The sequence below is a fragment of the Culex quinquefasciatus genome, chromosome 3, assembly GCF_015732765.1.
Source record: "Culex quinquefasciatus strain JHB chromosome 3, VPISU_Cqui_1.0_pri_paternal, whole genome shotgun sequence".
Lineage (NCBI taxonomy): Eukaryota > Metazoa > Arthropoda > Insecta > Diptera > Culicidae > Culex > Culex quinquefasciatus.
Genome location: NC_051863.1, coordinates 45,024,027 through 45,049,008, shown reverse-complemented (window position 1 = coordinate 45,049,008; position 24,982 = coordinate 45,024,027). Strand labels below are relative to the sequence as shown.

Genomic DNA, 24,982 nt, shown 5'->3' with positions numbered 1-24,982 from the left:
AATATAATCCAAGTCGGATACTGATTACATTTTCCCATAATTTCGCTGCCAGTCAGCGGATGTTGAATACGAAGACACACTCACACTCGAATTTAAGCCACCATGGCTAAGCCAATCGGCGGTTTGAATCTCAATTCAAAAGTCGTCTGTTCAACTGCCAAGGTCATATCAATTCTTTTTCATATCTTACTCAATGATTTCAACGTAAGCACCAAATAGGAACCCTGTACATTTGTTCAAAGCTGACTTATCAATGTATTTCTTTCTCGTATAAAAAAATCTCAGACTTCAAAAATCTTAAATTGGTTTATTGTTGTATCACTTACACGAAAATATCATTCACGTATGGGCATATTTTGGCATTAAAAACTACAACATTGTCTTTTTTTGTACACATATACGACAGAACGTAACGGATTAGCTTCGCTAGTAGTATTTAAAATAGAGTTAGTGTTCAAAGAGAGAGTTTGAGGAGCGATGTAGATCCTTCTGAAATCATCGTCGTTCAATGTTATGGTATCTGTAGGAGTAGATGAACTCTCCTTGTGGAGCGAGTGGCGAGTGTCAAGCGAACACTGAAATACAAACTAAAATAGGATTTTTCTGAGAGTTAGTGCCTTCCGTTCTCGACTCCGTCCGTTGATCGTCGTTTGCCAAAGTTCTCTCCGTCTTCGATGGTCTCCGGCAGCGGGTGACCCTGAGTTTCGGGCAGGAAAAATACAAAGAACGCACCTATAAGTGGCGTCAAACCGAAGATTACCGGCGGCAACCAATAGGCAAGAGCTCCCATTCCGGCCACGAATGGAGCAATCATGGAACCGATTCGGGCAATCATCGAGGCTGTTCCGATGCCAACATTTCGCACCACCGTTGGGAAGAGCTCTCCCGCGTACAGGTAAACCGTTGGGAAGGAGATGCTCATGCCGACGAGGCCAATCGACGCAAGGCCAACGTTCAGCCAGGTCACGTTTTGTGGCACGAATGCGATCGCCAGCATGGTCAACCCGGTGACGGTGTTGGATGTGATGAGGGTCTTTTTACGTCCGTACGCCTTCATCATGTAGATGCAAATGAGCGTTCCGGGAAGTTCCAGAGCGGCTCCGATGGCCACGTTGACAAAGATGTCACCACCCGAGTGTCCGATGTACTGGGCCACGCCGAAGAACGCAAGTCCACAGACGAACCAGTTGAAGCACATGTACAGGGTTTTGGCACGCAGGTTCGGCGTGCGGAACAGATCGAACACGTTGCCTTTAGCCGCTACGGCAGTGTTCTTCGTCTTGGCGAATTGCTCCACCTCGCTACGGATGTTGTCCGTTGACAGCTTGTTACACTTGGCGGCCTTCTCCAGCACTTCGACCGCTCGCTCCGTATTACCAGAGGTGAACAAGAAGCGAGGCGATTCCGGAACCAGCCAGTAGTACGAAATCAGCAGAACAGAGAAGATCGATATTCCAAACTGGAAGTGGTGCCAGTCACGTAGGAAATACGCGAATCCCGCTAGCGTGAGATGACCCAGGTTGAACGGGATTTGGTACAGCACGGAGAACAGCTCGCGCCACTTGGGCCCAATGATTTCCATGATGAGAACGAAACTTTAAGAAAAAGATTTACATTAATTTCCAGCGAACTTGCATAAATCAAGAACGGGCTCACCTGGTGACCATCGTTCCACCGGTGGCAACGGCCGTAATAAAGCGCAGAACAACGAATCCCCAGAACCACGGAATATAAACTGTCGCAACGCCGGAGATGAGCTGAATGATGACCGCAGCCACCATAGGGGGTCGTCGTCCAAACCTGTTATCAGAAAAGAAAAAAAAACATAATTTATTAGACACCAATAATTAAACTTCTCGCAAACTATAACTTACTTATCCGCCAACGACCCAAACACCACTCCACCGACCAGTATGCCAAACATGAAGATGGTCTGGGACAGATTGACCAGATTAGATTTTTCGCACACCAGATCCCACTCGCTGATGATGGTCGAGGTGAACACGCTGCGATCGTACTCCCAGCTGGTGCATTCCTTCGAACAGGCGTCCTGCGTCGTGTTCGAGGCGCAGGTGTAGTTCATGGCCGCACCCAGGAAGATGATGCCCATCTGGTGCCAGGCCACGGGAAACTTGAGGGGGAACACCACCGCGCAAACCACGATGTGCCACCAGCCCAGCTGACCCATGGCGCGCTGGATCGGGTCCAGGTTCCATTTGGAGTCACTTTTTTTCGCACTCGTTGCCGTCACTGTTGAGGAAAAAGAAAGGGTTGTTGGGCATGAGAGACACAAATTTGATAAATATAATTATTTCCGAGCATGAAAATAGACAGTATGACAGCAGTGGCCGGAAGCTCCGATGGTGAGACATTTACCGTAAGAATTGGCCACAAGATTGATTTTCAGGTTATTTTTGAAAAGACTTTCTCTGGATTTTTATTACCTTACAATGTTCTTTGCCATACTGATCATGTCGGTAACATAACCACCAGCACCTGTTTTAAGCAGGGGGCGACATCTATATCTCACTACAGGCAGCTCGCCCGCAGCCAACACAAGCTGTCAACTTTGGCTCCAGAACAAAAGGGAGCTGTCAATTACGGCACCATCAACGAACAGCTGTTCGTTACGGAACTAAAACAAAGAAACTGCACACTGTAAAAAAAAAGTACAAAAACTGCAGTCATAAAATGGAAATAAAATATTTGGGTCCTAAAATGAAGCTTCGATTGCTGATATTATTGTTTACAGCGATAAAGCATTTTTTTCTGAGGACAATGACCCTTTGTACGACCACAAAGAGTTTAAAATGGATTTTTTAAATCAATTTTGAAAAATTAACCTCGCGGTCCTTCTTGACAGGAAAGTTCCTACTTGACAGCTCGTTCCAAGGGGACCATAGTTGATCCGTCGAAAAATGTTGTCATGTCATTATTTTATTTTTTGCATTAAAATGAAAAAAAAGTGATCAGAAATGGGTTTTGATCGTGTTTTTTACCGTTGTACATAAAAATTGGCATAGGGCTTTAGTACCCAATTGTTTTTGTTTTTATGTCTTTTATGTAAAATTTCACCGCAATGTACGCTTAAAAGTTAGTGTATGTTTATAAGGTGATTTTTATCAATTTATTTGCAAAATAAACTACTAAAATTGGGATTATTAAGCAGACATCGGGCCGCTGACCTAATTTAATGTTGTACTTTAATTACCCAAGATGGCGGCCTTTAGCATCTTCCTGGTTTTAAGCAAGCTTAGGCATATTTTTATCGTTATCCCCTATAATGGATGACAAAACAAGTATGCGAAGCTGCTTATCCGCAGATCATGATTTAAAAAAAAGTTCTAAAAATGAAATCAAACAGTAACAAACTATTGTTCAATAAACAAGAAATAAATAAATTAAATACAAAAAAATGCTGATCATTGTGGCTCATGCTGTTGGAAGAACATGACCAAAATTAGCAGCTGACCTTAATCCTATTTGACATTGGGCAAAAAATGGATAGCAAAAACTTGATTCATTTGCGTGAATAAGACCTTCATCATCTTTGGTTGCAAACTTGAAACTTTTTTGTCACATGACTTAAAAGTAACGGTTACTTGCTATTAACGACCCAAAGTCAACGTTGGCAACAATATATATTTTTTTTTAATTTGCTCTTAGATAATATTGACAACATGCCCGATACAAGGTTTGTAAATTCACTTTGTCTCCGAATCGTTATTCTTCAAACCAAAGTGAAATTAATATGTTTAAACTTCAATTCCTCGCATAAACGTTATTTGTTGTTGTGTGTTGACCAGGAGAAAACACATGCTTCGCGAGCCAATGAGGCAAATAACTATATCCCAGGCATGTACCAACACGTGCATCCAACGTGTCGAACGAGTGAAAACTACCGGCAAGACTCCGGTGCACCATCCGCGAAATCACGTGAGCTTCTTTCAATATTTTTACTATTTATTTAAATGCCGTAGCTGCGTCGTGCCTCGACCCACAGTAGCGGCCGCCGACATTTGAATTCACTGTTAAAATCATCGTTATATTACATAATTTTAAATGAATTATGAAATGATTTTATGTCAAAAAAGTGTGTACTTTAAACTTTAAAAATAATGAAAAAAACAAAAATTGCACTTCTCCAACGAAATAAAACAAATCAAATTTTATACCACATTTTTCTACTGTGTTTATACCTATTTTGCCAACGAGGTGTCAAAGTCGGAGAGATAGGCTGTTTGACCCCAACCCGATACGCCGAGATCACGTGATGCTTTTGGCTAGGTCATGTCTATCTGCGGGTGTCAAGACCGGCCCCCAACGACTGTCATTTCGCGGAGTTTATTTTTAGCGGACGGATATTAAATTCAGCCAAGCGTGGCATTCGACGTTTTAACAATCATGTTTCTTTCGTTGGAAGAGAGGGTATGCGCATAAAATCTTTTTTATTTATTTTTTTAAACTTCTTTTCATAATTTAAAAAAAAGTTTCAAGTAAGGTACTTCAATTTTAAAAATTAAATTTTAATCGATTGAAAATATCTGTATTATTTTTTTTTAAAAAAAAAGGACCAATAAACCAAATTTTCAGTTTTTGTTTTTGGATGTTTTTTAATACCCCTGACTCAAGGCAGTTTCAAAAACACCCAAATAGCAAAAACTGGAAATTTGGTTTATTGGACCTTTTCAAAAAAAAAGTCAAGATATGTTCCTACGTAAGAAACCTACTCTCCCTTTTATTAATAACTAATTTTCAGAGGGATGTCCCAACATTCAATCAAACTCTCGCGAAATAGCGTCATTCAGGTTGTCATGGAACAAGTTTGCAACGGACAGATAGAAAACTATCCATCACACGAAAGTTTTCGACATGCTCTCGTGATGCCCCGTAGTAGGCCAGACGACTATGAAGGTGCACAGATTAAATTGTTGTCCACACTGTCCGGCTGACAATGGCATCTGGGTGATTTGACTGCGAAAAAAAATTGGCGAATCCAACCGGTGTAGCTTAATGAACGATTGTTGATTGAGCTATTGTGAACTTATCCGGGGAGTTTTTTTTTTATTGCCTGAGATGTTTTTATATGACAATTTGTGAAACGTGAATCTTAGTTAAAAAGCACGAATTAGGTATTTATAAAGTAATTACCTTATTACTGTTACAAGTTTGAGTTTTTGCATCCAATTCTAAAGCAATTCTAAACTTTTTCGCAAATCGACTTTTCTTTGTTTATTATGGTTTGAGTCAAACTAAGTCCATGCATAATAATAAATAGTTTTTCCCATCCAATTCTTCATACAACTTTGCGGAATTATCATACAAATTGTTTTTCACCCCAAATAAAGATAAATGAATGGTAAATTAACATACAGAGAAACCTCTTTTTACGCGGTGGCGTTACGCTTTTTATTTCGTCGATTACTCTAAAACCATACAATATTTTTGAAGCTTCAAAAAGAGTTTTGAAGATCTGAACAAAACCTACAATTTGCATTTAAAAGATTGCAAAAATGTTGCATCGTTCCAGAGAAATCGACAAATTAGAAAAACGTAACGCACCGCGTAAAAAGAGGTTCCTTTGTATTTGAAATAATTAGAATTTTATGATACATAATTTTTTGCTTTTTGGGTGTTTTTAATATCCCTGACTCAAGACGGTTTCAAAAACACAATTTGGTTTATTGGACCTTTTCAAAAAAAAAACTCCAGATTTTCGCTTATTTTGAATATCCTTCATACAAAAATGTATGGAAATTTTAATGCGTACCATTGGCCCGCAAATTTCTTTTTGGACAAACAGATGGTAAAAAATATAAAGAAGAATTCGTGCTTGCCATTTCATTAGGGCACATAACTTTTTTAAACAAGGGTGTGTCCCTTTCACACTATTGTTTACAAAATTTATGTGCCCTTTTGAAATGTTAGGCTCCAATTGGCTGTGCTAAACATTAGATAAAAGGTTTCAATGATTTCGTGATTTGTTATCCTTATTTAATTAACTTCAAAAATTAGATCAAAATACCAAAAATTGCCTTTTGCCCGTAGCCACTGCACATGGTGGGGCAAAATGGGGCAACTGTCCCACCATCCTTAATTTATTTTTCATAATTTGGTTAGGGGGTGCCCATTGACGACGTTATTTTCAAAACGTTTATATTATAGCCCCACTTTTCTCGATAAGCTGGGCACTTTAGCGTAACTATCACAAACATTTTTTTTACTTTTTTCGCAAATTCAAAAAATCAAACCCAACTATGATCCTTTGAGGTACAAGTTAAGTATCAAAATAGTTGGTGCGCACTTCTATATCAATGTTTGTGTTTTTTCACTAAACATATTTTCTTAAATTCAAAATCAGTTTTGAAATTTGAAATATTTAAAACACAATTTTGGTATTTTTATGACACAAAGAGAAAAAATATACTGAGAAATTATATTTAAAAATTTTATTTTTACAATAATTCGTAGCTTAAATACCAGTGCACAGTGGGCGAAACGGAACCCGAAATCGGACATAATTGAACGCGGCTGGTTCCCTGGTATGAAAAAAAGTGCTTCTTATGTAAAAAAAATCCGAGGAATCGATTGGACACGAAACGGCAAATGGTCCATTTTGCCCCAATTCCCCATTTTTTCTTAAAAATCAATCTGTATTTAGAGCAGAGGCTTCATGCAGCCATCCAAAATGCACTTAACTTATGTGAAAATGCCCCAGAAATCCAGTAAAAATAACCACTTGCACCGCAAAAATCATCTAGGGTCCATTTAACCCCAATTTCACTAAAATAGCATTTATGGCCGTTTTCAAATGTTAGGTCAGATTTTAAAAATCTGAAAATATTTTTATCGTGAAGATCAGACAATTTTACATAAGAATGACGATTTGCTAGTTTTGACATTTATGTTGATTTAGAATTTAAACTAAATAAAAAGATTGAAAAATCAGTTTTAGACCAATTTTCCCAAACGCAGAATAAACTGCCTTTTACATATTTTTATCAACATAAATGTATCAAACTATCAAGTGCAAATCGTCATTCTAATGTAAAATTGTCTGATCTTTACGATAAAAATATTTCCAGATTTTTAAAATCTGACCTAACGTTTGAAAACGGTCATTAATGCTTTTATAGCGGAATTGGGGTTAAATGGACCTTAGATGATTTTTGCGGTGCAAGTGGTTATTTTTACTTGATTTTTGGGGCATTTTCACATAAGTTATGTGCATTTTGGATGGCCGCGTGAAGCCTCCGCTCTAAATACAGACCGATTTTTAAGAAAAAAAATTAAAAAAATGGGGAATTGGGGCAAAATGGACCCTTTGCCGTTTTGTGCGGTGGATGAAACCATCACCAATCGATTCGTCGGACTTTTTTACATAAGAAACACTATTTTTCATACCAGGAAACCAGCCGCGTTCAATTAGGTCCGATTTTGGGTTCCATTTCGCCCACTGTGCAGTGGTGATCATTCCGGAATGCCAAATTAAGCTGTCTATGCAAACAAGTTTTTTTCGACAGTCGCATCATTTTATTAAAATAAAAAAATAACTTAATCCACCAATGTGCTTGGTACTCTCCTCACTCCGTATCAAAACTGGGTCACACAATAAATTCAGACATATTTGTAATACATACTAAACTTATGGTATTGAACTATCTTGGTTCAACTAAGATCCATCCTCAAAAATCACTTAGGTGGTCGTACCTTCAGACAGGGTTGCCATATCTTCAAACTTTTAGACCGATTGAGAAGGACTATTTATTACATATCCGACGATAGGTCGGATGTCAGATGAAGAATCCGGCCATAGCTTCAAAAAGTACTTAAACAATATACAGGGTTGCCAGATCTTCAAATTTTTACACTCGTTTAAAAAGTCTATTGATTACACCGACCAACAAAATTTCTGCGCAGGCTCAACTCGAGGGGAAGTGTTTAAGGAATTTTTCAAATATATTTAGACAGGGCCGAATGGATATTCTCTATAGTTTGTATGGAGAATTAGTGCTGATCGTTACTCCCACATATTGCATGCAGTTTTAGCCTGTATGCAACAGCGACGAACCACCCTAATTCTCCTTACAAGCTTTGGAGGAAAACCATCAGGAATGGTCCCTGGCATGCCTTTTATCGTTGTATGTTAAAATTAACCAAAGCATTTAGGACCCTATTACAAGTGTATTGAACTTTTTATCATATGTAATTTAAAATTTTGATCTGATTAATTCACACCAGGCTTCTAGAACGGCGCGCCAGTCAGCAGACGCGCCGCAATCATATTAGCACAATCACTGTATCGTATCGTATCAATTAACAAAAACCCAGGTGAGAAAACGGCGAATCCCATCTCAAATCAAAACAAACGTCATATCTGCCACACGCTAGCCACCTCAATTAGGACGACGGATGTTGGCTTGCCGACACGTTTCGTTTACAAATGCCCGCCAGATTTATGACCATGTTCGCAACTTGGTAATTTGCGTTCATCGGCAAGACTAGCAATGCATGACCAGTAGTCAGTTCAGCTTCCATAGCTGGAGATTTTATTAAGTGCACGTTTTGCAACGGAATTGAAAAACTTTCACTAAACTGCACGTGCGGTGGGCATTTCGAGATCCCTTTCCTGCGAAAACGTAGCTGGGTGGGCGTTAAACTGTAACGTAACGTCCGTATGGAAGCTTCCATGGCTCGTTCCGCAAGATCGCTGTACAAGATGATGTTTTCGTCGCGAGTAAATATTTGGGAATGCAAATTTGCACTCAGTTGCTTACTCAGCTTGTCCAGTACGGCTGCCGGATCAAGATCGAGAGTTTCCGATGAATCGTTCGTGGTGATAATCAGCCAACAAATCAGCGGTACACGTGCTAATTGAGGCACACTTGCAGACGAATGCCGACGCAAATAGTCACGTTTGCGGGAATTGCCCAAATTGGGGAGATTTCACTTTGGCCAAGGCTTCCCAAAAGCCGTTACGTCGCCGAGCAAACAGTAGTGACTTAACGTGTGAAGTATGCCGCGGATTTGCTACAGTGTGACTTATCACAAGTTGTTGTTCGCGATAGGAGAAATGATCAGATCTCTGTTGATCGTGAAGAACTTGGGCTCAATCGATATTGATGGTATAACTTGTACTGAGCATTCTCTTGCTTCCCAAATTAAAGGTTGAGTCGAATGTCACGGGTTCAGCCCACTTAAACCTATTTAACCTTTGTCAAGAACTTCAACTTACTGCTACTTTGTGTAAATCTCCGTTTGTCTATCAAAGATCGCCGTCACGGTCTATCGATTTATCACAGGTACTGTGCCCAATCTTCAACGCTGCATTCACTCTCACTTTCCGTTGCAAATGGATACAAATCATCAATCACCGCTATAAACCAAGCCGACCTTCACTCCACGGTACCGATTTGTAGTTCTTTTTTTTTCGCGATCGATAAATTACAACTTGTCGCGCTTAAACTCTTGTTTCCATGCACAATCCCACGCGTTGACCACGGTCTGCACACGACTTCTTGTAATTGCTTGCTCTACCTGCACTTGTAACTGTTGTGCCACCGTGATCTTCCGTCGCGATCTTGTCCTGAGCAGTGCCCGCTCCGTACTAGGTCCGGCGAAATTGTTTATCTTTGCTTTTATACCACCGCCAGAGTTCAGGCTCTCTTCAGGTGACTCTGGCGAACTCTCGCGATCGACTTCTCGCGCGCTCAGGTGTTTTGGGGAACCCTTTCGTACTGGATATACCTCGCTGCGGCGGGAAGTGATCGCAGTTCTGTAGAGATCGGCGAGTTCAAGACTGGATGTTTTCTTGCCCAACAACTCTGAGCGTAGAGTGCGCCAATTGCTAGCGAAATCATACCGCCAAATTACACCAATGTACTAAAGATATCATTCTTATTACACTCAACCCTCGGTGGGTGGTCACCTTCTCGATTGACACTGTTTTAGTTTGGTTGGTCAAAGTCAAACTAAAAAGTGACGAACTGTCACTTTTTACATGGCGCTTACGCACACTATCAAAATAAACGTTTGATAGTGTGTGTGAACTCCGTATAAAAGGAGTGTCAAATTAAAAAGTGACCCCGTTCAGTTGGATGGTGTCAAACCATCGGAGTTTGAGTGTACTAAGCTAGGGAAAGAAGCAAACGAGCAAGTGAGTAACTGCGTGATCAAGTGAGTTAGTCAATGTACGATTAAGTCAATTAGTGAGACAAGCAAGCGAGTAAGTGAAGACGCGAGTAAATCAATGTGCTCGTGAGACAATGAGCGATTTAAGTAAGTAAGCAATTAAGCGAGCATTTAAGTGAGTGAGTGAGTTAGCGAGTGAGTAAACGAGTCAGTGAGAAAACGAGTGAGTAAGTAAACAAGAAAGTAAGATAGTGAGCTAGTGAGTGAGCAAGGAATTAACGGATGAGTGAGAGAGTAAACAAGCGAGAGACCGAGTGAATGAATAGGTGAGCCGATGAATGAGGTAATGAGCACTTAATTGAATGAGTGAGTGAATGAGCAAGTGAGTGAGTGAACGCATGGAAGTATTTGAGGCGTTCATTCGCATTTGTCCTTTAAAAGTTGACTGTGAATCGTTTTATCTTTCAAATTCTTATTCTTGGAACAGATATGTTACCGACGTTCACGGACAAAATTTGATTTAATCAACACAACATATGTTGACCCTAACATCTCTAGCAAATAAGTGATCACAACCAGGGCTTGGCACCAAAAGAGAGCAGAGAGTAGTTTCGCTCCACTGAGAGAAGGAAGTATCCCCCACTCGATGGGTAAAACCGTATTTCCCGAGATCACTCGTAGTGGACTTTTTGGCACGGGAGGTTTTTTTTAAATAACGAGATACCTTGCTTCAGGCCTATACCTTAAAAACCTGCTGGAAAGGAAATGTGAATAAGTTTACGAATGTGCGAACCTGCTGGCTAGTGTAACTAGTAGCGACTAGAACTCGTGTACTGTGAGCGAACTGTGAGCGCGCATAAACCGGTTGACGCGTTCTGCGTTGAGCTTGTTTTAAGGCTATGTTTACATTATGGGCGGTTTGGAAATTTGGGATTTCCCAGCCCGCATGGTTTTTAACGGCGATGAAGTGCAATAAAGTGAACTATACGTCAATTTGCGCAACTTTTAAATGCCGTTTTGATATATTTCGTATTTTAGGTTAATTAAAGCTTATTATTAAGGCTACTGAATTTTCACGATTTCGCGGAAAAAGTGAAATTCGTAAAATTTGGTAATTTCCATAAAATCCCGTGAAATTTGACAATTAAGATTTTTCCTGAGTCCCGTGAAATTTTCACGAAATTACTGTGGAACTATGAAATTTTAAGGTTTAATTTGTTATAAAATTTTAAAGATTTTGGCATAGGTTATGCTTTTGCATTTTGTTTTTTAAAGCTAAACTTTTGAAGATAGATAACGTGTTTTTTGCAATTCCGCCGTTAAACTACCGTAATCTGTAATCCAGAAAAATCAAAATATTGTGCTCTAACATGGTAAAAACTGCTGTCCCAATTCGCCCCATGTGTCCCGATTGACCCCAGTTTACGGTACTTACTTTTCCTGTCATTCTTGAACAACGAAATAGCCTACTTTTCTGTACCACAAATAACAGAATCGAATAGCAACACTTTTCAAAATAAATGCTGAAAAGTTCTACTTTTCAGCACTCAAATGGGTGCTGAAAAGTTGAAATTTTCAGCACTTGTTTCGAAAAGTAACACTTTTCAACATTTTTTGATTTAAACGATTTATTGACGAAATACATGAAAATTTGACTTAAAATTTCACTCAGTGTGTGTTTTTTTGGAATTGCAAAAAATGTTGTATGGAACTCGTTGCAAAACTTGATTTTTTCAGCACTCTTCGTATTTATCCAACTCGGTGAACCTCGTTGGATAAATGTACGACTCGTGCTGAAAAAATCCTCTTTTTGCAACTTGTTGCATAAACTACTATTTCAGAGCTTATGAAAAATGTGTTGCACATATTTCACTCTAAATGTTTGCTTTAGTTCTATTCGGTATATAATTTCATGTAAAAATTATACGTACATAACTAAACAGAAAAAAGATATTTTGAAATTAGATTGGTGTAATAAGTTCGGCAAATTTATTGCTGAATGAAAAATATTATAAATTTTAGTAAAAATATTAGTTTCTGTAATTTGTTCAAGGTTATTTTAACATTTTTCCCGTTCCGCGAAATTTCCGTGAAATTTGGAGTTTTGAGATTATGGTCACCGTGAAAATTGCATTTTTTTAGTGTGAAAAATCATGAGTGTTTGAAAATCTGTGCATGTCAAATTATGAGCTGCACAAAATGGCAACAAGATAGCAAGACCATGATGATTTGATTTAGAATTAGGCAATTGCAAAATTTATTTCAAGTTTTTGTTAAAATTTCCCAAAAAAACGAGGTTCAAAAAATATTGACAAATACTGAATATTCATTTAAAATCTGTTGAATCGATCGCAAATTATTCAGAATACATTGTGTAACGCTTATTCATGCATTTGTGATCTATACAATACGAAAAGTTTAGCAAAACAAATATTTTCAAAAAACATTGATATTTTGTAATTTTTTTACAGTAGTTTAACTGTATGTGATCGTGCATAGACTAAGTGGCCTTCAAAATTATTATTTTTTGTTTGGAGCGTGGTATTCCACCATACCCTGAACTGACAGAAATATTTTACTAGCAGATCAAGGAGCTATTACACTACGGCAAACAAACTCGCACTTTTTGCCTGCTTTGTTTGTTTGCCTGGATTTGTTTGTACGAATGCCAGCCTGCATACATTTTGCCTTGTTTGTGATTTTTCCGCAAACACGTTTGCGAGTTCGACAAACTGTCAAACATGAAAATGTGCGAGTTTGTTTGCGGTAGTGTAATAGCTCCTTCAACACAACAGTATTTGCTACAACAAAATTTTGCTCAAGATCCTCTTGAAAAATTTATGGACTTCCAATATTTAAAAAAGTGTAAATACTTTTTTTCTATCATCAAATTTTAGTATAATTCCAAAAGCATTGAAAAAGGTGAACATTTTTTAATTATGCATTTATAACAAAAAAAAATACTGAGAAAAAATATTTTATGTGAAATTTATCAGGTCAATCCAATAAAAAAATGTTACTCTAGATATCGATTAATTCATTCAGATAAAATTGTTACTTAAAACCGTTTTTTTTTTTTGTTCTAGCCATACTTTTGCACAATATTTTAATATGTTGGCTTGGTTTCGGTAAGAACAGACACAGAAAAACATAATTAGTACATCTGTCCCGTTTCGTCCCAGTTGTCGGTATCTAAATATAAATAAAATAAATAATAATAAAACATTACATTCCACTGCTTATACTAACCACTGAGCACAAGTACCACCAGAAGCTTTAATTGTCGGTTAATTGACCGAAACAAGAGGAAATTTGATCCTTCAGCACTACATTGCCAGACCGAACCCACTGCGTTAGATACTATCGGCTAACGACTCAATTAACTCTGTACATTCCACAACTTATCACTACACTTGCTGTGTGACGATGAGGTTATCTGCCACTTGATGCCCGATCGAAACCAATCGATCGTGGGAACTTTCTTCCGAGTTGAAGTAGTTCAAGATCTATCATTTATTTCCAATTGACGTTCTTGCAAAATACATTGTTGAGCCAGACTTGCAGTCGCCAACAAACGCCCATCACTAACTGCAACTGCTCGGAAAAAGGTAGTCAATACTATGTGCACTTATCGCGTTTTTGCACGTGGACCGGCGCTCACGTTTGATTGGCGGTGCATCGGAGATTAGATCAAATTACGGGTAACCGCAAAGATATGACTTTCACTGGAGCGCTGCAGCAGCAGTCAGTTTATCTTCCGTAGACTGTTGAATTACCCAGAGGGCTATTACACTACCGACGGTGGCCAACCCTCCAAGTGGGCAAGTTCGAGCCGCCAGATATTCAACGTGTGGCTCTTACTATCATCGGAAGTGCACTTTGTATACGGTTGCCAGTTGGGCTTATTTCTTTGGAAGTAATACCATAGGGGATTTAGGGTACATTTGTTTCCTTTAAACTCAACAGATGGCACCATATAAGTGCACCATACCTCTCTGAGTGCTTTGGATTTATTTGTTTAGCTCCAACCAGAGTACGATAGTGACATGCCAAATTGCATCTACGGCGGTGCATTGCGTTTTGCGGAATTGCATTAAATTGGCCATCTCTCTTGTCTATACAAATGAAAGTGCCCGGTGTTTGGGTTTGCGCACGCCACAAGATAAATGTGCCATAATTCACCTTTATTGCACTTATTTCAATTAGACAAAGTAGCTTAAACAAGCAAGTAATTTAGATTTAATGATCAGGTTGATTGACATTTCTGCAAGCCTTGCAATTCTACTAAACGCTAAACTTAAAACACCATGAAACCGGAAATCAACTTGTTTTTTTTTTTTTAATGTAAATCGTCCTACGTGAATGAATGCATCCTTATCAGCACAACCATGTATACTCAAAATAACGCAAAGTACTGTGCAGGTTCAAGTTCAATGTTATCACATTTGCGAAGTTCTTGACACAAATAGCCTGAAGGCTTGCGTTACGGTTTTGAATAAAAATCGTTTAATAAAATAAAACGACACCAATTGGTAAATGCAATCGTTTGATTGTAACACGAGGTAAAAGACACCAAATCAAGTTTAATGATTTTGTTTACGGCATGACAAGACATTTCATAAAGCTAGTACCTTCGTAAGAACAGTTCAATATTTGAAACGTACAAATTCTAAGTTAGAAGCAACCCTTAATGAGGTAGAATGAGAATAGACTCAACTTCTTTACGGCGTACCGAATCTGCATAATTTATTAATTCTATCAAACTATCAACTTTGATAATAGCAGAGCAAGCAACCCTTTCCGATTCCGATAGTAAAGCAATATAGAGTAGATGCAGCTATTTTAAAACTGTAACAATTTGTGTTTGCTTAACAATTTATGTTACAAATTAAAAAAAAAACTTTGTCGATACATCTTACCAAAACAAAACCAAAAAACGTTACTTAATCCACCTTTAGGTGGTTGGCGCCTTCCTCACATTTAAAGGGTGCTATCCAAATAGACACAAAATGGCGGTGTTTTTCAGTGTTTTATCAATTCGACTCCTTATTCATACCACTAGATTGGGTAGTCAAATCTTCATGTTGCAGGGCACTTATTATAGGGTAGTCAGATCTTTAACTCAATTCATGCTTGATCTGAGATCCGGCCTCCAAAAACTGCGTAAATAACACTTAAGTACTTATAACTTTTGTTAGGGTTGTCAGATCTTCAATGTTTTGGACTCGTTGGAAAGGTCTTTTGAATACCTTTCTTAAAATGTATAGCATGGTGAGGTTTCTTGCAAAAACCACCCGTTTTACAATAATCCGGACTTTTGTTAAAATCATTTTTTAGCATAACTTTTGAAGTACTTAACTAGACTGAAGTACTTACCAAGACTGATCGAATGACGCCATAACGGACAAAATCGGTTCAGCCAATGTCGAGATAATCGAGTGACAATTTTTTGATCAACATACCACCACACACACAGACATTTGCTCAGAATTTGATTCTGAGTCGATTGGTACATATATATGAAGGTGGGTCTAGGAGGTCTTATTGAGAAGTTCATTTTTCAGGTGATTTTATATCCTTTCCTCAGTAACGTGAGGAACACAAAAACAAAAAAAAAAACAAAAAACACTTAGGGGAAATTCTCGTTTGTTTGGCAGGTTTAGCACTCGCTCCTAACTCCATCGAATTTGCTGATTTTCACAATTTAAACAACTAATTTTGCAAAACTTTTTTTATAAAAACTTGCCTGCTCACTTCTTATTGAGCTATTTATCACTCGATTTCAGTTGAAAACACTTTTAACAAGCTTTAATTGAATGTCAAAGTTCCGACCTGCCAACATTAGAGGCACGCTGGAATTAGATGCTGTTCCCCTACCTTTCCTGTTAAAGTGTCATACAGTTTAACAACTGTCGAATCAGATTCCAGCGTTTTATCGATTTCCTTTCTTGGAAAAGCATCCTATAGCTCCTGACGGTAAAATTTTACACAATAGAACTTCCCAAAAAAGGAAAGTGGTCAAGATCTTGTTAGAATCAGGGAAACTGTTTTCAAAGAACAAAAAATCCCAAAAATGGTTTACAACTAGTGCGCTGAGCATAAATGATAAAAGGGGTTTTTGAGTATTTTGTTTAGATAAACTAAAACCGATGCAAGGAGCGGCCGTGGCTGACTGGTTACGGTGTTCGCTTTGTAAGCGAATGGTTCTAGGTTCGATGCCCATCTGCTCCCAACGAGAAAGTTAAGAACATATAAATTTGAAATAGTGAATATGAACGAAAAATCAAAGTCGCTCGAGGCGGGGTTCGATCCCTCGTCCTTTGGATTAGTAAGCAAAAATGCTAACCACTAGGCTATGACGACTTGGTGAGCGTGGACTGAAATTAAGGATACTGTTACAGAGAGCGAGTTGTGGCGCTATAACCACGGCAAATAGAGTCCAGGGCATTCGTGGAAATACAATGTCCCATCCCAGAGGGTCCCGGAGTACCAAACCTTCTTAGCATAGGGGGATGGCGTTGCTATTTTTAGACCACATTTTCCACTTTTTCTCATCGAAACCGACTACTTTATCGACTTCATTTTGCTGGGCGAGATAGGACGCCGTCTATTTTTAGACGATGACTCAGCACTTTTACACTCTTGCGCTTAAAAAAAACCAGGTGGCAGCACGATGTAACGCCACGTCCCTATGGTGCTCCCAACGAATACAACCAAAATCTCGGAGCGTATGGTGGTGTGTCCCCACGCTTCTTCCTCCCCTGTCGATTCAGAATTGTGTTGTTGTTCGAACACTCAGTGCTCAAACTCAATCCAATTACGAGTCATCTCTGCGATACGGCTTTACGCAGTAGGCCTGGCCGCTTTAACACTTGTGATGTTTCAATGCATTTCAATGCAATGGCGCACTACAAATGTTAATAAATGACAAGAAGAGTGCTAGGCGTCATCTAACCTAAGGCGCTCTCCAGGATCCCTTCGAAAGATTGGCTGCGCTAGGGTCTGATTAGATTAGATTAGATTAGATAAACTAAAACCGATGCAAATATTTTTCAAAATTACGTTTAGGTCTGAATCTACTGAAAATAATTTAAAAAGCATTTTTCTGCATGATAATCATATTTAGCATGTTTGGGCAAGTTTAAAAATACAGCACCGCAAAAACAAAATTTTACGAAAAAATAAATTTCCATCAATTCTTCAGAACACGGAACTTTATTTCAAAACCTCGCTTCACAAGCTGAATATTGTTGACCTATTTTAGGACTTTGTGCCAAGTATGAGCAAAATCGATCAACTTTTACCCATTGATACTCAAAGTTGAAGTTTGTACGGGAAAAATCGAAAAAAAAAAATGTATGAACAATCAATCTAAAACTTTTTAGACCATACCAAAGCTGTAAAACTCGACCCTGGAAAGTTTTTCGCATTTTTAAAATGTCATTTTTGTATGAAAAACAAACTTCCGACTCGGGTATCAATGAATTAATCTCAACCAAATTTGCTCAAATTTCTCAAAGATGCTAAAAATAACTTTAAAAAACCGTTTTTCGCTGGTGGAGCAGGGGTTCATGTTTTCTGGACACCCTACTGGACAGGTGTACAATTTCGAATCACGAATAATTTTTATTCATTTGTTTTCTTTTTCTTGTTTTAAACATAAAATTATAGTTCTGCGACCCCATTTTAGTCAAATTTGAATACAGTTAAACCTCGTATAAGAGCGCCTCGCATATGCAACTTTGCATATACGAGTCATTCCACCTGATTCGGTTTTGTCGCAAGAGTTGCATATGCGAGGTACAGGGCTTATGGGATTTTGGCTATATGGGAGACATGGGCTATATTTTTATAAAAAATCAACTAAACTATACAAATTTATAGTGTTTTGGATTCGTTATGAAGTCAGCTATACAGCTACACCAAATTTACATGGTTTAAGATGTTCTAGATCATCCGAAACTTCGTCAAGTTAAGGTCTATGTGTTCAACGCCGTACAAGTATGAGTAAGGCGATTTGACTGTGGTTTTTGACCACAGATCATATCCGGATAGCCTCAGGGAGGTTCAGAGACTAGTCTACCGATATGTGGTGATGTTCTGGGTCTTCTGTAGAGTCCCTGAAGGTACGTCCGATGGGTCTACCGCCGTAACACGGCAGAGGTCGGTGGTTTTTGACCTCAGATCATATCCAGATAGCCTCAGGGAGGTTCAGGGACTAGTCTACCGATATTTGGAAATGTTCTGGATCTTCTGTGGAGTCCCGGGAGCTACGCCTGAAGGGTCTACCGCCGTAATAAGGCAGAGGTCGATGGTTTTTGTCCTTAGATCATATCCAGATAGACTCAGGGAGGTTCAGGGACTAGTCTACCGATATGTGGAGATGTTCTGGGTCTTCTATAGAGTCCCGGGAGTTACGTCCGACGGGTCTACCGCCGTAACAAAGCAGAGGTCGATGGTTTTTGACCTCAGATCATATCCAGATAGCCTCAGGGTGGTTCAGGTACTAGTCTACCGATATTTGGAAATGTTCTGGGTCTTCTGTGGAGTCCCGGGAGCTACGCCTGAAGGGTCTACCGCCGTAACACGGCAGTGGTCGGTAGTTTTAGACCTCAGATCATATCCGGATAGCCTCAGGGAGGTTCAGGGACTAGTCTACCGGTATGCGGTGATGTTCTGGGTCTTTTGTAGAGTCCCGGGAGGTACGACCGATGGGTCTACCGCCATAACACGGCAGAGGTCGGTGTTTTTTGACCTCAGATCATATCCAGATAGCCTCAGGGAGGTTCAGGGACTAGTCTACCGATATTTGGAAATGTTCTGGATCTTCTGTGGAGTCCCGGGAGCTACGCCTGAAGGGTCTACCGCCGTAATAAGGCAGAGGTCGATGGTTTTTGTCCTTAGATAATATCCAGATAGACTCAGGGAGGTTCAGGGACTAGTCTACCGATATGTGGAGATGTTCTGGGTCTTCTATAGAGTCCCGGGAGTTACGACCGACGGGTCTACCGCCGTAACAAAGCAGAGGTCGATGGTTTTTGACCTTAGATAATATCCAGATAGCCTCAGGGAGGTTCAGGGACTAGTCTACCGATATGTGGTGATGTTCTGGGTCTTCTGTAGAGTCCCGGGAGCTACGTCCGATGGGTCTACCGACGTAAAACGGATTTGACCTCAGATCATATTCGGATAGCCTCAGGGAGGTTCAGGGACTAGTCTACCGATATGTGGAGATGTTCTGGGTCTCCTGTAGAGTCCCGGGAGTTACGGCCGATGGGTCTATCGCCGTAACAAGATAGAGGTCGGAGGTTTTCGACCTCAGATCATATTCAGATAGCCTCAGGATGGTTCAGGGACTAGTCTACCGATGTATGGTAATATTCTGGGTCTTCTGTAGAGTCCTGGGAGTAACGGTCAATGAGTCTACAGCCGTAACTAGTCTACCGATAGGTGGTGATGTTCTGGGTGTTTTGTAAGATTTCGAGAGCTACGGCCGTTGGGTCTACCACCGTAACAAGATAGAGGTCGGAGGTTTTTGACCCCAGATCATATCCGGATAGCCTCCGGGAGATTCTGGGGCTAGTCTACCGATGTGATAGGTCTTTTGTAAGATCTTGGGAGTTACGGCCGATGGGTCTACCGCCGTAACAAGATATAGATCTGTGGTTTTTGATCTCAGATCATATCCGAATAGCCTCAGGGCCGTTACTTCCGGGACTCTACAGAAGACCCAAAAGATCATAACACATCGGTAGACTAATCCCTGAATCGTCCTGAGGCTATCCGGATATGATCTAAGATCAAAATTCAGTGACCTCTGCCTTATTTCGGTGGTAGACCCATTGACCGTAATCCCGGGACTCTACAGAAAACCCAGAACATCACCACACATCAGTAGACTAGTCCCTGAACCTTCCTGAGGCTATCCGGATATGATCTGAGGTCAAAATCCACCGACCTCTGCCTTGTTACGGCGGTAGACCGATTGACCGTAGCTCCCGGGACTTTACAGAATATCCAGCACATTACCAGAAGTCGGTAGACTCTGTGACCTCTGTCTTATTTCGGTGGTAGACCCATTGACCGTAACTCCTGGGACTCTACAGAAGACCCAGAACATCACCACACATCGGTAGACTAGTCTCTTAATCTCCCTGGGGCTATCTGGATATGATCTTAGGTCAAAATCCACCGACCTCTGCCATGCTACGGCGGTCGACCCATTGACCGTAATTCCCGGGACTCTACAGAAGACCCAGAACATCACCACACATCGGTAGACTAGTCCCTGAACCTCCCTGAGGCTATCCGGATATGATCTGAGGTCAAAATCCACCGAACTCTGCTTTGTTGCGGCGGTAGACCCATTGACCGTTGCTCCCGGGACTTTACAGAAGACCCAGCACATTACCAGAAATCGGTAGACTAGTCCCTTAACCTCCCTGAGGCTATCCGGATATGAACTGAGGTCGAAAACCTCCAACCTCTATCTTGTTGCGGTGGTAGAGCGATCGGCCGTTACTCCTGGGACTCTACAGAAGACCCAAAAATGACTACACATCGGTAGACTAGTCCCTGAACCACCCTGAGGCTATCCGAATATGATCTGAGGTCAAAAACTTCTGACCTGTATCTTGTTACGGTGGTAGACCCATCGGCCGTAACTCCCGGGACTCTACAGGAGACCCAGAACATCACCACATATCGGTAGACTAGTCCCTGAACCTCCCTGAGGCTATCCGGATATGATCTGAGGTCAAAAACCACAGACCACTGCCGTGTTACGTCAGTAGACCCATCGGACGTAGCTCCCGGGACTCTACAGAAGACCCAGAACATCACCACATATCGGTAGACTAGTCCCTGAACCTCCCTGAGGCTATCTGGATATTATCTAAGGTCAAAAACCATCGACCTCTGCTTTGTTACGGCGGTAGACCCGTCGGTCGTAACTCCCGGGACTCTATAGAAGACCCAGAACATCTCCACATATCGGTAGACTAGTCCCTGAACCTCCCTGAGTCTATCTGGATATGATCTAAGGACAAAAACCATCGAACTCTGCCTTGTTACGGCGGTAGACCCTTCAGGCGTAGCTCCCGGGACTCCACAGAAGACCCAGAACATTTCCAAATATCGGTAGACTAGTCCCTGAACCTCCCTGAGGCTATCTGGATATGATCTGAGGTCAAAAACCACCGACCTCTGCCGTGTTACGGCGGTAGACCCATCGGACGTACCTTCAGGGACTCTACAGAAGACCCAGAACATCACCACATATCGGTAGACTAGTCCCTGAACCTCCCTGAGGTTATCCGGATATGATCTGTGGTCAAAACCACAGTCAAATCGCCTACCTCATACTTGTACGGCGTTGAACACATAGGCCTTAACTTGACGAAGTTTCGGATGACCTAGAACATCGTAAACCATGTAAATTTGGTGTAGCTGTAAAGCTGACTTCATAACGATTCCAAAACACTATAAATTTGTATAGTTTAGATGATTTTTTATAAAAATATAGCCCATGTCTCCCATATAGCCAAAATCCCATAAGCCCTGTACCTCGCATATGCGTGCTTCGCATAAGAAACCCCCATATGAGGTGCATATGCGAGGTTTAACTGTAGTTGATTGCCTGTTCAATAGAGATGGGCTTTTTTGAGCGAATCGTTCTTATGAACCGGCTCAAGCTAAAGAACGAATGAGCGACCGCTCAGAAAAAATGAGCGGCGGTTCATTTTGTGAATCGGTTCTTTTCAAAGAACCGTCAAATCAAAGAGCGAGTCGAAGAACGAACCGAACGAGAGCGAATGAGCGAGAGCGAATGAACGGAAAGAACGAACGGAGCGCTTGATAAGCGTCGCTCGCGCCGTCGTCGACGTCGTCGAACGGCGTCGTTTTCGCTCACTCTTTCGTTATTTCGCTCTCGCTCATTTGCTCTCGTTCGGTTCGTTCTTCCACGCACTGGTGGAAGTGGTGGTGACGGTGCTGTGGAGAAAAGAGGGGAAACTAGGTTCTCACCGGCCGCCTCATGTTCCAACAATATGGCGCACTTTATGCTTGTTGCTAGCCTGTGTCGGGGCGCCTGTGATTTTGAATCAGCTGACTGTCGCCAGATGTTGCATGATCTCTGTATGTTAATATCGATAGATTTCTCAAATGTTATGTACATGAAGTTGTTACACGCATTCGAACATAATTAGTATGCTAGTTTAAGGTTTTAATCCATGTATTGGACCGTTTATGATTTAAAATGTAATTTACCACAGCACATCACACAAACTTGGTACTCTTTTGTGGTAATTGTTCAATAAGGCAATAAGGCATTTTTTCAGATTTTCTTTTTTGACGCTTGTTTTGATCATTCATTTGCTGTCATGAATAAAAGTTGTTCTTATTAAACAAAAAACTGCATTTCAAGACTAATTTATTAAGTGCAGTAAAACGCTACCTCAAATATGCATGTTCTGAACACCAAATTAAATCTTTTGTTTCACAAAATAATGGGAAGATAATTATTAAAACGATAATTTAGCTAACTTTTCATTAATTTTTACTTTTTACGATTGAAAGCAATAATTTGGTTGAAAATATTCACTTCTGAAAAAAAACTCAAGTTTGTTTACCTCTCTATGAAAAAAGTTATCGATATTTGTGGATTTCAGAGATCAATGTTTTTCTTTTTTTCATATAGAACGTTTATATTTGAAATGCTTTCCAAAAAAGGATAAAGCAAATCGGCGGTTTTCTATTCTCGATTTCATTGGTGAGTTTTCAAACGAGCACTTACAATGAACTCTTTTTCATGAGCGCAATGCATGAAAAATGTCACAAACAGGAATCAGGGAGCAGGAAATCGGACGCGAATGTCAAGAAAATTAAGGAATTCGACGAAAAATGGGAGAGAATTGAGCGAAAAGTGACCGGAAATGGACATTTTTCTCTCAATTCTCTATCGTTTTGCACAAACGATGAACGTTTTGACCGAACGATGATCATTTTGCTTCGTGCGTGTTTGAAAAGATCTAAGTTATTCTCGATTTAACTTAGATCTTTTCAAACACGCACGAAGCAAAATGATCATCGTTCGGTCAAAACGTTCATCGTTTGTGCAAAACGATAGAGAATTGAGAGAAAAATGTCCATTTCCGGTCACTTTTCGCTCAATTCTCTCCCATTTTTCGTCGAATTCCTTAATTTTCTTGACATTCGCGTCCGATTTCCTGCTCCCTGATTCCTGTTTGTGACATTTTTCATGCATTGCGCTCATGAAAAAGAGTTCATTGTAAGTGCTCGTTTGAAAACTCACCAATGAAATCGAGAATAAATCGAGAATATGTTTTATGGACGATCTCCAATCTGTTCAGAATAAGTGCGATGAAAACATATATTTTTGAATTATCAATCAACAAAAATCATACGAAATGTGACACTCATGGACACTCCATTAGTCGTTTGAATAAAAAATCTAAATATCTTGAGCAGATGTTTCAGTTCATTCCAGTCTATTTTCTGACTTTAGGCGAAATGAGCGGATGAGCCGTTCAAAAGAGCCGCTCATTTAAATGAGCGAACGAAAATGAGCGGCTCACAGAAATGAGCGGTTTTGCCCACCACTACTGTTCAATAATAAAATGCATTTTTTCAATATTTCGTTACCATCATATTGACCGCCATCTTGGATTTTTTTTAAATCACTTGAGCGTATTTCCAAAAGAGTCCACGTGGTTTACGAATGGCTCGTCAACAACACTTTCCCAAATTTGGTGGAATTTGAAGAAATCACTTTAAACCCCCTTAGGGAGGGTGACACTGGACTAAATGAGACTTAAACAACACTCCTTAAAATGATGCTAGAACGGTTTCACTTTTTCTAATGGATTTTCCAACTACTTAAGACAAATTTTGGGGAATTTTGTCATACACAAATAGTCACTATCTTAATCGCGATCTAAGCCGTTGAAACAAAGCAATGACACTACCCTTTCCCTAAAATTACCAACTTCACTACAAACGGAACTTCCGCTATCCAGCAATCGCAGTCTCAACTTTAAACGCAGATCTATTTATAAACCCAACCATTGCAATATCCATTTCAATTTAATGTTTACACTACTGTCCGCCGATAAAGTATCGCATTTCAATCCTCCTTACCTCCATCCTCGGTTCGGGGGCGCATTTCCAGGTTGGTTTCACCCATCGTGAAGCGAAATTTCCGTAATCCAGCAGACCTATAAACTCCAACAACTATCACTGGTCCCACAAAATAAAAGAACTGCTTCTCAACTCCGAAGGAGTCCGGCCCGAAATCTGCGCACGCGACTGGACTGCGCGGACCAGCGAACCGAAGTGTTCAACGGCCGGCGTACGAATGACAGCAGCAATCGAATCCTGCTACTCTGAACACAAACTGTGAACCAAATCGAAACAGTAACAGAACCCAGTCCCACATGCGGGATGACCGCGGTGAGGCGTAGGAGAGCACCGCGTGGACGACTAAGAAAAGTGTTGTGCAATGAAAAAGGGTGTTTTTGTAAGAATACTCGCCATGTCTCTAAGAAGTTTAATTAAGAAGTTTTTTGGTTTTTTGTTTTTAAGTTTTCTATTTTATTTGAGTTTTAAAGATTTTTAATTTTTAAGTGTGAGCAACTCTCTACGAAATCGGTCGATTTCGACCATTTTTATTTTTTTTGTATTTTTTGATTTGGCTCAAACTTTGTGGAGGCCTTCCCTATGACCAAATAAGCTATTTTGCGTCATTGGTTCACCCATACAAGTCTCCATACAATTTTGGCTGCTGTCCATACAAAAATTGTATGTAAATATTCAAACAACTGTAACTTTTGAG

The 24,982-nt window shown here is 40.1% G+C and overlaps 1 protein-coding gene across 3 annotated transcripts; it reads right to left on the bottom strand.

Annotated features, from left to right (window-relative positions):
• Positions 1-287: 287 nt before the first annotated feature.
• LOC6047583 (organic cation transporter protein) lies at positions 288-24,525 on the bottom strand. Of its 3 annotated transcripts, none has more exons than XM_001864591.2 (4): positions 24,289-24,525; positions 1,875-2,250; positions 1,657-1,800; positions 288-1,595 (listed from the first exon to the last, which is right to left on the bottom strand). In XM_001864591.2, the coding sequence occupies exons 1-4, from the start codon at positions 24,332-24,334 to the stop codon at positions 611-613; spliced, it is 1,551 nt and encodes a 516-aa protein (XP_001864626.2). In that variant the 5' UTR covers positions 24,335-24,525; the 3' UTR covers positions 288-610. The 3 variants fall into 3 exon arrangements, with proteins under 3 accessions (XP_001864626.2, XP_038119846.1, XP_038119845.1); XM_038263918.1 differs by lacking the exon at positions 24,289-24,525 and adding an exon at positions 13,381-13,663; XM_038263917.1 differs by lacking the exon at positions 24,289-24,525 and adding an exon at positions 9,236-9,623.
• Between the last annotated feature and the right edge of the window lie 457 nt (positions 24,526-24,982).